General features: G+C 40.9%; 1 protein-coding gene across 4 annotated transcripts in view; it reads left to right on the forward strand.

The window, feature by feature from the left end:
• Positions 1 to 12,910, forward strand: part of rps6ka1 (ribosomal protein S6 kinase a, polypeptide 1) — a 172,012-nt gene extending 159,102 nt beyond the window's left edge. For all 4 annotated transcript variants that reach the window (XM_059954691.1, XM_059954692.1, XM_059954695.1 and 1 more), the window contains 4 exons: positions 729 to 805; positions 3,543 to 3,660; positions 5,281 to 5,418; positions 9,437 to 12,910. In XM_059954691.1, coding sequence (XP_059810674.1) covers positions 729 to 805; positions 3,543 to 3,660; positions 5,281 to 5,418; positions 9,437 to 9,562 — 459 coding nt within the window. In that variant the 3' untranslated portion in view covers positions 9,563 to 12,910. The remainder of the gene's footprint in view (positions 1 to 728; positions 806 to 3,542; positions 3,661 to 5,280; positions 5,419 to 9,436) is intronic.
• Positions 12,911 to 13,169: the final 259 nt, after the last annotated feature.

A 13,169-nucleotide genomic window follows, 5' to 3' on the forward strand; every position in this document is an offset into this window, starting at 1 on the left:
CTGCTCATACGACCATCCACCACTTGTTCCCATGGCTTCACGTGATCCTGATCAGGGGTAAGCAGGTGCTGCACCTTGCCCAACGATGAGGGAAGGAGCGCCTTTGGTAGACACAAATCTCCACCCCATCACCTAACTTAATAACATTACGTCGTAATATTTCATTATACATGAAATGCTGATCCTTTTGCAATGAATTTGTATTTCACAACTTTTATGTTATTTTGTTTGCTTCCTTTTGTCTAATTGCCCTCGTTACAAGGAAGCAAGTTTGCAGGTTTGGTGAGTGAGGGAGAAGGCACTGATTACACTGATTCGTTTTAAACTTCTGGATCGGGACTACATTCTTCTGACAGATGTCAACAACTGATCCTCAAATGAAATGAAAGATATAGTTGTCAAAACAGGAATAGTGCAGCATGTATTTGGGACCCGAGGATTGGGTTGAAAAGACTTCAGCTTCTGACCAATTTGTTTAGAATTGTTAGTGCAGAGGAAATGATTATTTTTTGCAATCTGTTAAATTATTTCTATTATATTGTAAAATGCATCTAGCAAGATTCTTGTGATGCTTGTAAACAGTAGATAAGAAGTGAATCTGGAATATGTCATCATTTTTCTGCCCTGTCACTCAGTGTCGATTGAATATTTGAACAGCTTTATTTGGAGATGTTATCTGTCATCACACCAATGAATGAACATTTAAATAGAAGTGTTCCGTGTTGCAGGTTCTCAAACGCCAAGGATACGATGAAGGTTGTGATATTTGGAGTCTGGGCATTTTGCTCTACACCATGTTGGCTGGGTGAGTTACCACTTTCCATTGTTTATGGTGAGTGTTAGGTCAAAAATCAATGTAATCCTGCTATATCTGTACTGTGCAAATACACTTTCAATGCAAGCAGTAGTAAGATTACTCCAATAATTCTCCTATAAATTGCAACTTTATTCCCTGGCTTTCTTTGTATGGCCTATTGAGCTGACTGCAGCTGTACTGCATCCTTTACTATGTGTCAGCCTGGTTTGGATAATAATACTTTGTTGTCTGACACACAGGTTTTATGTCCTCATTATAATTTATTCCTGAGCACCACATCCAATATGACAGTTGAGTTGAAGTTTACATGAGACATGAAGTTGAAGCCCTTTTGAATTAAGAGTCGGGTGTAATATCACCAGCATATGTCATGAAATTTGTTGGTTTTGCGGCAGCAGTACAATGCAATACAGTCACAGAGGAAAACAACTGTGAATTACAGTAAATAAATAAATAAATAAATAAATATCTGTGTGCAAAAAGAGGAAAGAAGTAGCGAGGTGGTGTTCATGGGTTCAGTGTCCATTCGGAAACTGGATGGCAGAGAGGGAGAAGCCAATGAGTCTTAACAATATTCAAAGTCCAAGGAGATTGTCTGATGTCTCACTAACATTCTGTTGTGAAGTTAGCACCACCACGGTAATGTAGTGGTTAGGGTGACCCTAATACAGCTCAAGGAGTAGGAGTTTGGAGTTCAGTTCTGATGCCATCTGTAGTGAGTGTGTACGTCCTGCCCGTGAAGAGTGTGTGTTGTCTCCGAGTGCTCCGGTTTCCTGCCACAATCCGAAGGCGTACAGTTTAATGGGTTAATTGGTCATTTTAAGTTGTCCTGTGATTAGGCTCAGATTACATAGGTGGGTTGCTCTTTGGGCCAGAAGAGCCTATTCCTCGTTTGTACCACTAAATAGCTATTAAAATAAAACAGATAATTTAAGCCTTGCCACATTATAGTGTAAGTTTGCAGTGGACAAACTACCTGTTTCTCTTTCCTGTATGAGTAATTTGTGTGAAGCATTTGGAGGTGATAAGAATGTAAATGTTTTTAATCATTTGCTTTTCAAAAAGAACCCTGACAATAGACTTGAATTCTAATTTTTTTTCTGCGTGATATTTATCTACAGTGCAATGTGCATTTCAGGATTCATGAGAGGGAGTATTAACAAGGCAGATGAATTTCTAGATTGTAGAAATAATGTTTCTATTTTAATCTATGTTTGGTTAAACTGCTTAAAAGGCTGAACTTTCCAATTCTATTAATAACCATGTGACTAAGACTATTATGTCCTGCTGCAAAGATGGGGTCATCATAAAGGTACGGTACCTGCAAATTTATATTCAGGTTCGGTTTTGTGATGATGAGATATCTCAGTTAGACCTTTGTAGACCAAAAGAAAACTGTTAATTTATAGTGCGATAAAGGTCAGCTTTCAAACTAAGTGAAGCATTAATTTCACTTATCTTGCTTCCATTATCATCTGAAATTAAAAAGCAGTGGTTTAGCTGTAAAGTATTTAACTAAAATCAGCACTTAGTACAAAATGAGCAGCATATTTAACCATAAGACATAGAGCAGAATTAGGCCATTCAGCCCATCAGTCTGATCCATCGTTCAATTATGGCTGGTTTATTATCCAGTCTCTTGCCTTTTCCTCATAACCCTTGACGCCTTGACTAATCAAGAAAATATCAACCTCCGCTTTAAATATACCAATGACTTGGCCTCCATGGCCGCTTGTGACAATGAATTCCACAGACATACTGCCCTCTGGCTAAAATGTTTCCTCATCTCTGTTCTAAATGGACATCCCTCTATTCAAAGGCTGTGTCCTCCAGTCCTAGACTACTCCACTATAGGGAACATCCTCTCCACATCCACTCCATCTATATTTGATAGGTTTCGGTGAGATTCCCCTCATTCTTCTAAACTCCAGTGAGTGCAGGCACAGAGCCATCAAACGTTCCTCATATGTTAGCCCTTTCATTCCTGGAATCATCCTCGTGAACCTCCTCTGCACCCTCTCCAATGCCAACACAACTTCCCTTCAATAAGAGGGCCAGAACTGCTCACGGTATGCCATCTGATAACAACTGCATGACTTAGTTTCTTTTGATGTATTTTCAATAATTTTTTGGTGTTTAGAGAGACAGGACGTAAATGGTTGAGACTCTGCTGTGGGTGAAATGGTGGTTTGGTGTCTGGGTAAGGGATTGATGTTGTTTCCAGGAGATTATTGAGAGGTTACCCTGCGGAGCAGTTATATGTTTAGTGGTGTCTGAGTGTACCCTTGCTATTTTCAATTGCAATGCTGCCCATCGTTAAGGAACAGTGTCGCCCAGGACATGCCTCCTTCTCATTGCTGCCATCAGGGAGGAGGTACAGGAGCCTGAGGGCACGCACACAACGATTCAGGAACAGCTTCGTCCCCTCTGCCATCAGATTTCTGAATGGACAATGAATCCATGAACACTATCTTTCTATTTTTCTTCTCTTTCTTTGCACTACTTACTCAATTTATTTTTTTAAATTTACAGTATAAATTGTGTAATGAAATTTACTGCTGCCAGCATAAAACAACAAACGTCATAATGAACTGTAAACCGATGATATTAAACCTGATTTTGATTCTAATTCCAATATCAGGCTGTTAAAGTTGCTGCATTTTTTGCTAGTACAGAACTTTGCTTTTTTAACTGATGCCTTCTGTCTTTGGTCATTTTAAACCAGCTATACCCCATTTGCTAATGGCCCAGATGACACGCCCAGTGAGATTCTGGCCAGGATTGGGAGTGGTCGCTACAGTCTACAGGGTGGGAACTGGGACAAAGCCTCTTCTGCTGCAAAGGTCAGTTTAATTTTTTTTAAAAAATTAAGTCTATTAACAAGGTGGTACTTTACAACACTGAAATTGACTAACCTTCTGTGTTATCTAGAAAAAAGGTGCATGTTTCTCAGCTATCTGGGTTGTCAAAGAAAATTGTAGGTGATGCACAGGCAAGTGAAGATGAGGGAGAATCATCATGTTCCAGATGTGCATTGACGTTGTATGCTGGCATAGTGAAAAGGCTGGAATTGAATGATGATGGGAGCTGATGACAGCTTCTTGGAGGTTTGCCTCCGTTTTCGGTATTGTCTTCCTTGATCACTGTTCAAAGACCATGAGACATAGTAGCAGAATTAGGCCATTCAGCCCGTTGAGTCTGCTCTGCCATTCCATCGTGGCTGATCCCAGATCCCATGATGTTCTACGCTACATCTATGTTCGTAGTGCTTAGAAGATAGAACAGTGGTGCACAGGAACAGGCCTCTGCCTGCCTATCACATCTGCGCCAACCATGTCAGTCTAATACCACCAGCCCACACATGGTATGTTTCCCTCTATTCCTTTTTCATCTGCCTGTTTAAGTGTCTCTTAAATATTTCTATCGTGTCTGCTTCTACAACCTGCCTTGGCACCTACATCTCTGTTTATATATCAAAAAACAACTTGTTTCACACATCTCCTTTAAATTTTCTCTCTTTACTTTAAACCTCTGCTCTCCACTTGATATTCTCACCCTGGGAAAGCCCATAACCACCCGTGCCTCATCTTGCCCTGTCTATACCTCTAGCAATTTGATCAACCCCCATTTTACTGGTTGCAATCACGTGCAAGCCCTCGGTCCCTGTTGACCCCATCTTGCCACACTGCTGGTCAGATTGGTAATTTTGCTCGTGTCCTCTTTTATAGAACTTACTGTGGTATTGTCTACATTTCTCCCTTCTGAGCCCCAGATTGGCATTGTCATCATTATCTGTCATGTCACATGATGTGGGTGATCATGGTCTTCCCTTTATCCATGACTATGATTGTTCTGGGCAAACTTTTCTACAGAAGTGGTTTGCCATTGCTGCCTTCTGGGCAGTGTCTTTACAAGATGCGTGACCCCAGCCATTATCAATACTCTTCAGAGATTGTCTGCCTGATGTCAGTGGTCGCATAACCAGGACTTGTGATACATACTAGCTGTTCATACACCATCTACTACCTGCAGTCATGGCTTCACGTGACCCTGATCCTGGAGGTGGGGGGTGCGGGAGGGCTAAGCAGGTGCTACACCTTGCCCAAGGGTGACCTGCAGTCTATCAGATGGGAGGAGCCATCCTTTGGTAGAGCCATATCACCACCCCAAATTATAGAACTTTGTAATTACCTTCTTTAAATGGTTCTGTTGTTCCCTTTGTGGCCCAGTGTATAGCTCATCCCCAATTAACCTTGTGACTGCTCTGCTCATTTACCTTCCTTGGCCCAGTGTTAGTTTGTGTCTGATATTTCTTCATGGAGATGCTTTGAGTTGTATAAGTGCTACAAGTACAAGTTTCTTTTTCAATCCAATTCCTTGAGTAAATTTCTTGTTGAATGACAAATTTAATATTGCTCCTTTCAGTTAACTCATCCATGCATTGCAATATTCCTTATTGACAGGACCTTGTGTCCAAGATGTTGCATGTTGACCCACACCAACGCCTCACAGCAAAACAAGTCCTGAAACATCAATGGATCGTGAATCGTGATCAGCTGCCAAAGAGCCAGCTTGCCCGGCAGGATGTCAAACTCGTTAAAGTAAGTTGTCTATTGTTGTGGACAAGCAGTTAGTTATGGAGTCATACAGCAGTGAATATTTCTAACCACACCACATCCGTACTGGCCAGCAGGCAGCCATCCATATTAATCCAGTCTTCCAGCGTTCGGCCCCTGCCCACCTATGCCAGGGCAAGTTAATTGCTTGTCTAAGCATCTCTTAAATGCTATCAGCAGCTCTACTCTCTCCAGCAATTTGTTTCAGGTACTCACGACTCTAGGTGGAAAAAGCACCCGCCCCCCCCCCCCCCCCGGGCTCGTCTCTAAACCATTTACCCATTACTTTAAATTTGTCCTCAAGTTTTAATTGCCCCCAATAAGGGTAATAGTTTCCTGCATAGTCTAGGTCTAGCCTCCACTCTCTGCTCCACCACTGAAATACTCCATCCCTGGCAACGTGTGAATGTGTTCCAGCTCCACTGCTATCACATCTTTCCTGTGGTGCTCTGACTACAGCTACACACAGTACTGCAATGAAGTCTGACTGTCTTTAAAAATCTGGAACGTAACCTCTTTGCTGTTGTGTTCAATGCCCCAACTATTGAAAGTCCGTACCCATTATGCTGCCTTAAACATGTTGCCTCCCCACACTGCCACCTTTACAGATCTTTAGATTAGCATAGTGATCCAGCTGTATCATAGGCACTAGCATTCCCACCGTCAGGAAAATCTTTAAAAGGCGATGCCTCAGTAAGGCGGCATCTAGCATAAAGGATCCCCACATGTCCTTTTTTCATCACTAACATTAATATGAGCTACAGTAGCTTGAAGACACACACTCAACATGTTAGGAACGGTTTCTTCCCCTCCATGAAAACCAGCTCAATATTTTGCTCTCTTTTTGCATTATTTATCTATATATACTTATTGTAATTTATAGTAACTTCTTTGTATCACACTATACTGCTGCTGCAAAACGAATCAAATATCTTGCCGTAATACTCAGTGGCTACTTTCTTGGGTACACCTGAACACCTCGTTAATGCTAATATCTAATCAGCCAATCATGTGGCAGCAACTCAATGCATAGAAGCACACAGACGCGGTCAAGAGGCTCTGTTGTTCAGAGCAAACATCAGAATGGGGAAGAAGTATGATCTAAGTGACTTTGTCTGTGCCAGACTGGGTGGTTCGAGTATCTCAGAAACTGCTGATCTCCAGGGATTTTCCATCACAACAACTCTATAGAGTTTACAGAAAATGTTGCAAAAAAACACAACATCCAGTGGGTGTCATTTCTGTGAGTGAACATGCCTTGTTCATGACAAAGGCTAGAGAATGGCCAGATTGGTTCAAGCTGGTAGAAAGATGACCATGCGTTACGACAGTGGTGTGCAGAAGAGCATCGAAACGAAGTGGGTGGGCTCCAGCAACAGAACACGCACTCGGTGGCCATGATATTAGGTACAGCAGAGCATGAACACACACTCGGTGACCACCTTCTCAGGTGCAAAAGGTACCTTCAGACGGGGTAAATGCAAACTGGCTTTTTTAACTGAAGTTGGGTGGGACTACAACTCAAGGTAATGAGTTGAGGGGAAAAGGCAAAAACTTCAAGGAGAACGTGAGAGAAACCTCTTCATCCAGAGGGATGTAGGAATGTGGGATGAGCTGCCAATGCAGGTGAGCTTGATTTCAATGTTTAAGAGAAGTTTGGATAGATATGTGGATGGTAGGGGTATGGAGGGCTATGGTCCCGGAGCAGGTCGATGGGAGTTTTGGCAGTGCCAAAAGACTGTTTCTGTGCTGTACTTTTCTATGACTCTATGATAAAGTGGCCACTGATTGTGAATCAATGATAATAACCCTGATCTGATTCTAAGTTCTCTCTGTTCCTCAGTACTCCCCAGGATCATGATATGTCCCAGCAACATTGGTACTCCCAAAGTATATTGCCTCACTGAATTAAACTTCATCTCCCATTCTCAGTCTGTTTCACTCACACATCAATATATCCTTCTAGCCTAAGCTTATCTTCTGCACTGATGTTCATTCCACCAACTGTGGTGTCATCTGTGAATCTGCATGTCTCCTACATCCATATCCGGTTCTTTCAAGTGGAGGGTACATTCTTCCAAACTCCATCTCTATAACATTACTGTTGTCTTCTCACCTACTTCAGAGGCATTAGTGTAATCAGGGGCAGGGGTTCATGCATTTCCATTTATGGCACAGTACTGATTATGTGCACCAGAATCCTCCTGTCTGACCATGCTTCTTCACCACACATGATTTGTCAGTAAATAGGCGAAGCAAACATGAGGACGGTTCTGCTAGTTACGCCAGTCTGGTGCTTTGGTATTTCTGGCCACTTCATAGAAGTGCGAGTTCAAAGTAAATTTATTATCGAAGTGCGTATGGCACCGTATACAATGCTGAGATTCATTTTCTTGCAGGCATACACAGTAAATCTGAGAAACATAATAGAGTTAATGAAAGATTGCACCCAACAAGACAAATTAGAAATGCACGAAAGCCAAAAAACTGTACAAAGAGAAAGAAAACAAAAGAAGTAATAATAGTAAATAATTAATTAAGCAATAAATATCGAGAACTTAAGAGTGTTCGACAGCGAGTCCATAGATTGTGGGAGCACATCAGTGATGGAGCTAGTGAACTTATCTCCTCTGGTTCAAGGGCCTGATAGTTGACTGGTAACTGTTCCTGAACCTGGTGGTATGAGCCCTGAGGCTCCTGTACCTCTTTCCTGATGGCAGCAGTGAGAAAAGACCATGTCCTGGGTGATGGGTGTCCACTGCTTCCTGTGATAGCACTTCATGTAGACATGCTCAGTGCTTCACCTGTGCTGGACTGGGTCATATCCCCTACTTTTTCAAAGCATTTGGCATTGGTGTTTCCATACCAGACCTCGGTGCAGCCAGTCAGCATATTCTCCATTGCACATCGATAGAGGACTGTCAGAGTTTCAGATGGCATGTTGAATCTTTGCAGACTTATAAGTAAAGGCACTGCCATGTTTTCTTCACAATGTCACTTCCTTGCTGGACCCAGGACAGGTCCTCTGAAATAATAACACCAGGGAATTTAAAGTTTCTGACCCTCCCCATCTTTAATCCCCTGATGAGAACTGCCTCCTGGACTTCTGGCTTCCTCCTCCTCAAGTCAATGATCAGCTCCTTGGTCTAGCTGATATTTGAGTGAGAGGTCGTTGTACTGATTCATCAACGTAAAGGAGGTTGGAAAATCTGGCTGAGTGGTTACTGCAGTGCTGGTCTGGCATGAATACTTTTCAGTCCCTGGTTTGATATGTAGACTCTGAAGAAAATTTACGTAATACTCTGCTGAAATGTGTCACTAGATTGTAATGTTCATCTACCCATTGTCAGTGTGTTAGATTTGTGAGTTGTGTCCAAAGGAAAAAATAGTTGATGTCACTTAGCACTTTTGTGCAAAGGTGCGTCAAAAATCAGGCTTACTAAAATTAGTGAAAATAGTGAAAAGAAAACTGCCAGTATTTACAAAAAGATATCGAGCAGTGAACAATAACAGCTCCATACTTGTCCAGCGTGAACTCCTGCCAGTGAGTCTTCCCCTCTCTCCTCCCATCCTGGGAGTGAAGAGCCCTGTTTATTAGGCACCAGGATATATTATCTTTAATTACCAACGTGGCTAACTTAAAACTACACAGGAATTGGAATATGATGCACTCCACAATGTAGTTACAATCATATTACAAAATAAGCAGAAATACTACATCTTACAGTATACAAACAACATATACTTAATTATGCATCCTGATCACTACCATGTATGGTGGGAAAGGCATCATAAAGCAAACCCTTTAGGACCCTTACTAGAATATACTGGAGAATTAATTAGTGTGCACTGTTTTTGTGTGTAAATGAGCATTTATAAGGAGTGTTTACTGAGTACTCTCCAAAACAGTGTTAATAGAGGCAAGTAACTATGCAATATCATGTGCTTTGTCCTGTAAATTGTTTCCAGATTGTGCACTAGAATTATGATTTCTTCTACCTAGGGGGCGATGGCTGCCACATTTTCTGCCTTGAGCAGTTCTCCACCAGCACCGAAACTGGAGTCTGTGAAGGCATCGACTTTGGCTCAACGCAGAGAACTTAAAAAACTGCCGTCCACATCACTGTAATTCAGAATTGGCGCCTACAGCTCACTGCAAATTTACATCACTCGGGGGGGGGGGGGGGGGGAAGCTGAATTACATGCACAGTCATAAAGAGTGACCCTCCAAGATGTGGGCAATTCATAAGAGTTTGGAGCTTTGGGAATTCGTGGGGCAATTTTGCAGAACATGAGAAATAAGTAACGGAATGGAGCTGAAGGCACCTGACACCATCATGTGAAGTAATTTGCTTACAACTTTGATACAGAATTTTAAACATCTTGCACTATTTTTTTTGGTGAAAACCATCATGAGCTGTCAGGAAGCTTTGAATTCTTTGAATATTTATTGTGGATTTTTAATGCCTTGAAAGACATGGGGGGGAGCAGGACTTTTTAAGGTGGCTATGAGCATGTTTGGGGTGCAAATCATGCAAAGCATAATAGCTGGGTTGTTATCAAGCCAAATCTCAGGTTCAGAGAATGCGGCAACATTCCTCAGAGCTTTGAAGATTTTAAACTAATGATTGTACTTAAAGGTTCATCATTGTTCAAGTCTTTCGTGTTGTATTATTCTTCTCTCCAATGCCATAACTAAATATTTGCATCATAAATCATGCCACCAGCAATTAAATGTGGTAAAAGCTTTATTATGTGCCCCGAAAATCAGTTTATAGCTGCTTCGACTTCTTTTTCCCAATCCTAGGATTATGCAAACTAAATGCACAGTAACTGAAAAGTTGTATTGTAATATCTTAATCAGCCACTGAATCTACCCAAATCCTTAGATTGCATATGTAAAACAAGCATCAAAATGCTTAAAGGCAACAAGTCAGCTGTTTAAAACATCTGCAGAACTCTATACCAACAGGTTATGATGCTATTCGAGAGAGATTTACCACTCAGTGTGGTACTTTCAAATACCATAATTATTTATTAACCATTTACTTGTCCCATAGGCAGTACTTGAATTCTGCTTCTGGACAGATTAAGTATCCTGACATTTCCAGTATCTCTCTGATTGTAGACCTGAATATTGTCCCCATCTGGAGTAACTGTATTAAGTAATACCATTCTAGAGAGATGTCTGACAGAACCTGGAGGTGATTACATTTTGGGCAGGGACTATAACAGCAATGTGTGTGTGTCCCAGCTATATGTTCATATGGGATAAATATGTATTGGTGTGATTGTGTGACTGAGGAGTGATATATCAGGACTGATTTGAGCATATGGGAGTGTAATTACTTGGAATGATAATGCATTTAACTGTGGTTGTACTAAGATTGATAGTATATCTGGAGTACATGTAACCAGTATGATTGCGGATCCAGGGCATGTCAGCATCTGCAGTGTTTGTATTCCAACTAGAATAGTTAGTGGTTTTGGTAATAAAGATGATAAGTAGTTAACTTAATTAAAATACTTTTCACTGTTCGGTCTTTGATAGGAAGCTTTTATCTAATGGCAAAGAAACTAACTCTTCAAATAGAATAGTTCACTCCTCTCTTCCTAACATTATGATCCTAAGAGGCAATAGCATCAGTTAGACAGATGGCATGATAAATTGAAAATTCTGTTTGCATTAGATCAAGCATAAAGCATATCAGTATGTCGTAGTGTTAGGGTGTAGTCCAAGCTGGGCTGATCATCTTAAGGCAGTGTATACAATGTATGTAAACATTTATATTGAACCTAAAAGCACATTAGATTGTTGGGTTCCATGTAGTTTGATTATTTTATTCTGTGAAATAATGTACTTGTATATTTTCCATATACTGAACCACCAAAAGAGAGCTTATACCTCCAACACGTGTTTCCCTGAAGTGGAGATGCACCTCTTCAGGACACTGTCCGTCTTAGAACTAACTTTAATTGCTATTTGAAGAAAAGTAAATCTCCCAAGTGGTTGATATTCAAAAAGTGTTTTCAGAGACTATTATTAATATGATTGCACAAAGTGTAGAGATTTGAAAAATCCCATGCAAAGTAATTTTTATACTATTTGCAGTGTTATTCTGTGGCTGCCATGGTTAAATAGCTCTGTTGTGTATCTGTGACATGTATCTCACCATATAATTTTCTAGCTGCAGGATCATTCAATCTGTTTCGCTTCTCATTGCAGGAATTATCTTTTTGCTCCATTGCTGCACAATCTGAGAGTCTTTAAGTTTAAGAGAGAATCAGATTTAGTAAGAAAGATATTTCGTCATTTCTCCATTTCTGCAAATGTCGCTGCAGTATCATCTTAAGAGCCATGCAGAAATTTGGTCAGTGCTGTCGAACTGGAAATTAACTTCTCCAAAGTTGAAATATGATAACAACCTTTGAGTTGTTTCATGTGCCTCCACAAGCTCACATGGGCATCTCTTGGCATAAATTGCCTTTGTGTTTCTGACATAGTTTCTGCATTAGTTGTGCATCAAATGCCATCATTTTTCATGCAGTGATCTTTTTAGAGGATTTCTGGCAAAACTGGTCAACATTTTCCCAAGAGAGACCATGCTTGCATTTTCCCTGTGCAAAGCTTTGCTGATGCTTAGCTGGACTGAAACTCCATGAAGTTAATTCCAATGTTTACTCTTTATCCTTCATTACCCTACCTGACCATACTAACTTCACACAGACTTCTCCCAACCTCCTGGCTCCATGCGTTCATTGGCACTTGCCTCTAATTCTCATTACCTTTTCCTTCTAATCAGCTGTGGATGCAACATCTCAGATAGCTAGATCTCCAAAACCTTTGCCTCGCCAACCCCTGGCTTCCCCAAGCACACTCCTCTATTGCCTCCTGTATTCCTACATCTCTCATCCTCATCCAGTGGACAAGAAGGCCCCTTGGGTCTGATGGGGCCAAATCTCAAAACCATCCATGCTCACTTTCCATTCCCCACTGGAGATCAGACTTCCAGTGCAGCTCCGCCACTCTCTCATCTCGACTCCAACAGCACTTCTGATGCAGCTGAAGAAAAATTACTTAGAGCCGTTGTGTATACTGAGAGGTGGTTCCGTTCCTGCGTTCTCTGGTGTTAATGCTACAGATAATCAGTGGGGTTGAATTTCAATGCATTTTGCATTTCCTGTATAAATTAGCATTATTTTGCTTTCAGGTGTTTTTTTAGTTTGCTGAGTAGAACTGCAGAGGCTGGTGTGTGGAGTAAGCAAGGTGTAATTTCTGCAACTTGCAATCAACTTTAATGTTCTCATTAAAATTATTGGATAAAATTTAAAGATTCAAAGGATGTAACATTTTCTATCATTTGAAATGAAATAATGATTTTGTAATTTGTTCTTGTAATTTTAAGTTTTGAATATCTCTGCTGCATTATCAGAGGTCTATACTGCATAACTGAATAAACAGCAGACCTGCACTGACTGGGCTTCATCAATCTCTTCCATTTTTGAAATAATTGATGGTGATACATAACCGAAATTGTAGTCTAACCTCAGCAAAGACGAGGAACAAATAATCTTGATTTGTAAAGATTGGTTATGGAATGGTAATAACAGAGGTAAGGATCTGGTTACAGTCTTGCTGTCAGAGAAAGGTTGTTGTTAAGAGAATCATATTTTCATTTTCAAGGATTCAGTCACGCCACCACGATTGGCCAGAACAGACTGAAATAGCAGCAACA

Source organism: Hypanus sabinus, chromosome 30 (genome assembly GCF_030144855.1).
Source record: "Hypanus sabinus isolate sHypSab1 chromosome 30, sHypSab1.hap1, whole genome shotgun sequence".
In the NCBI taxonomy this organism is placed as follows: domain Eukaryota; kingdom Metazoa; phylum Chordata; class Chondrichthyes; order Myliobatiformes; family Dasyatidae; genus Hypanus; species Hypanus sabinus.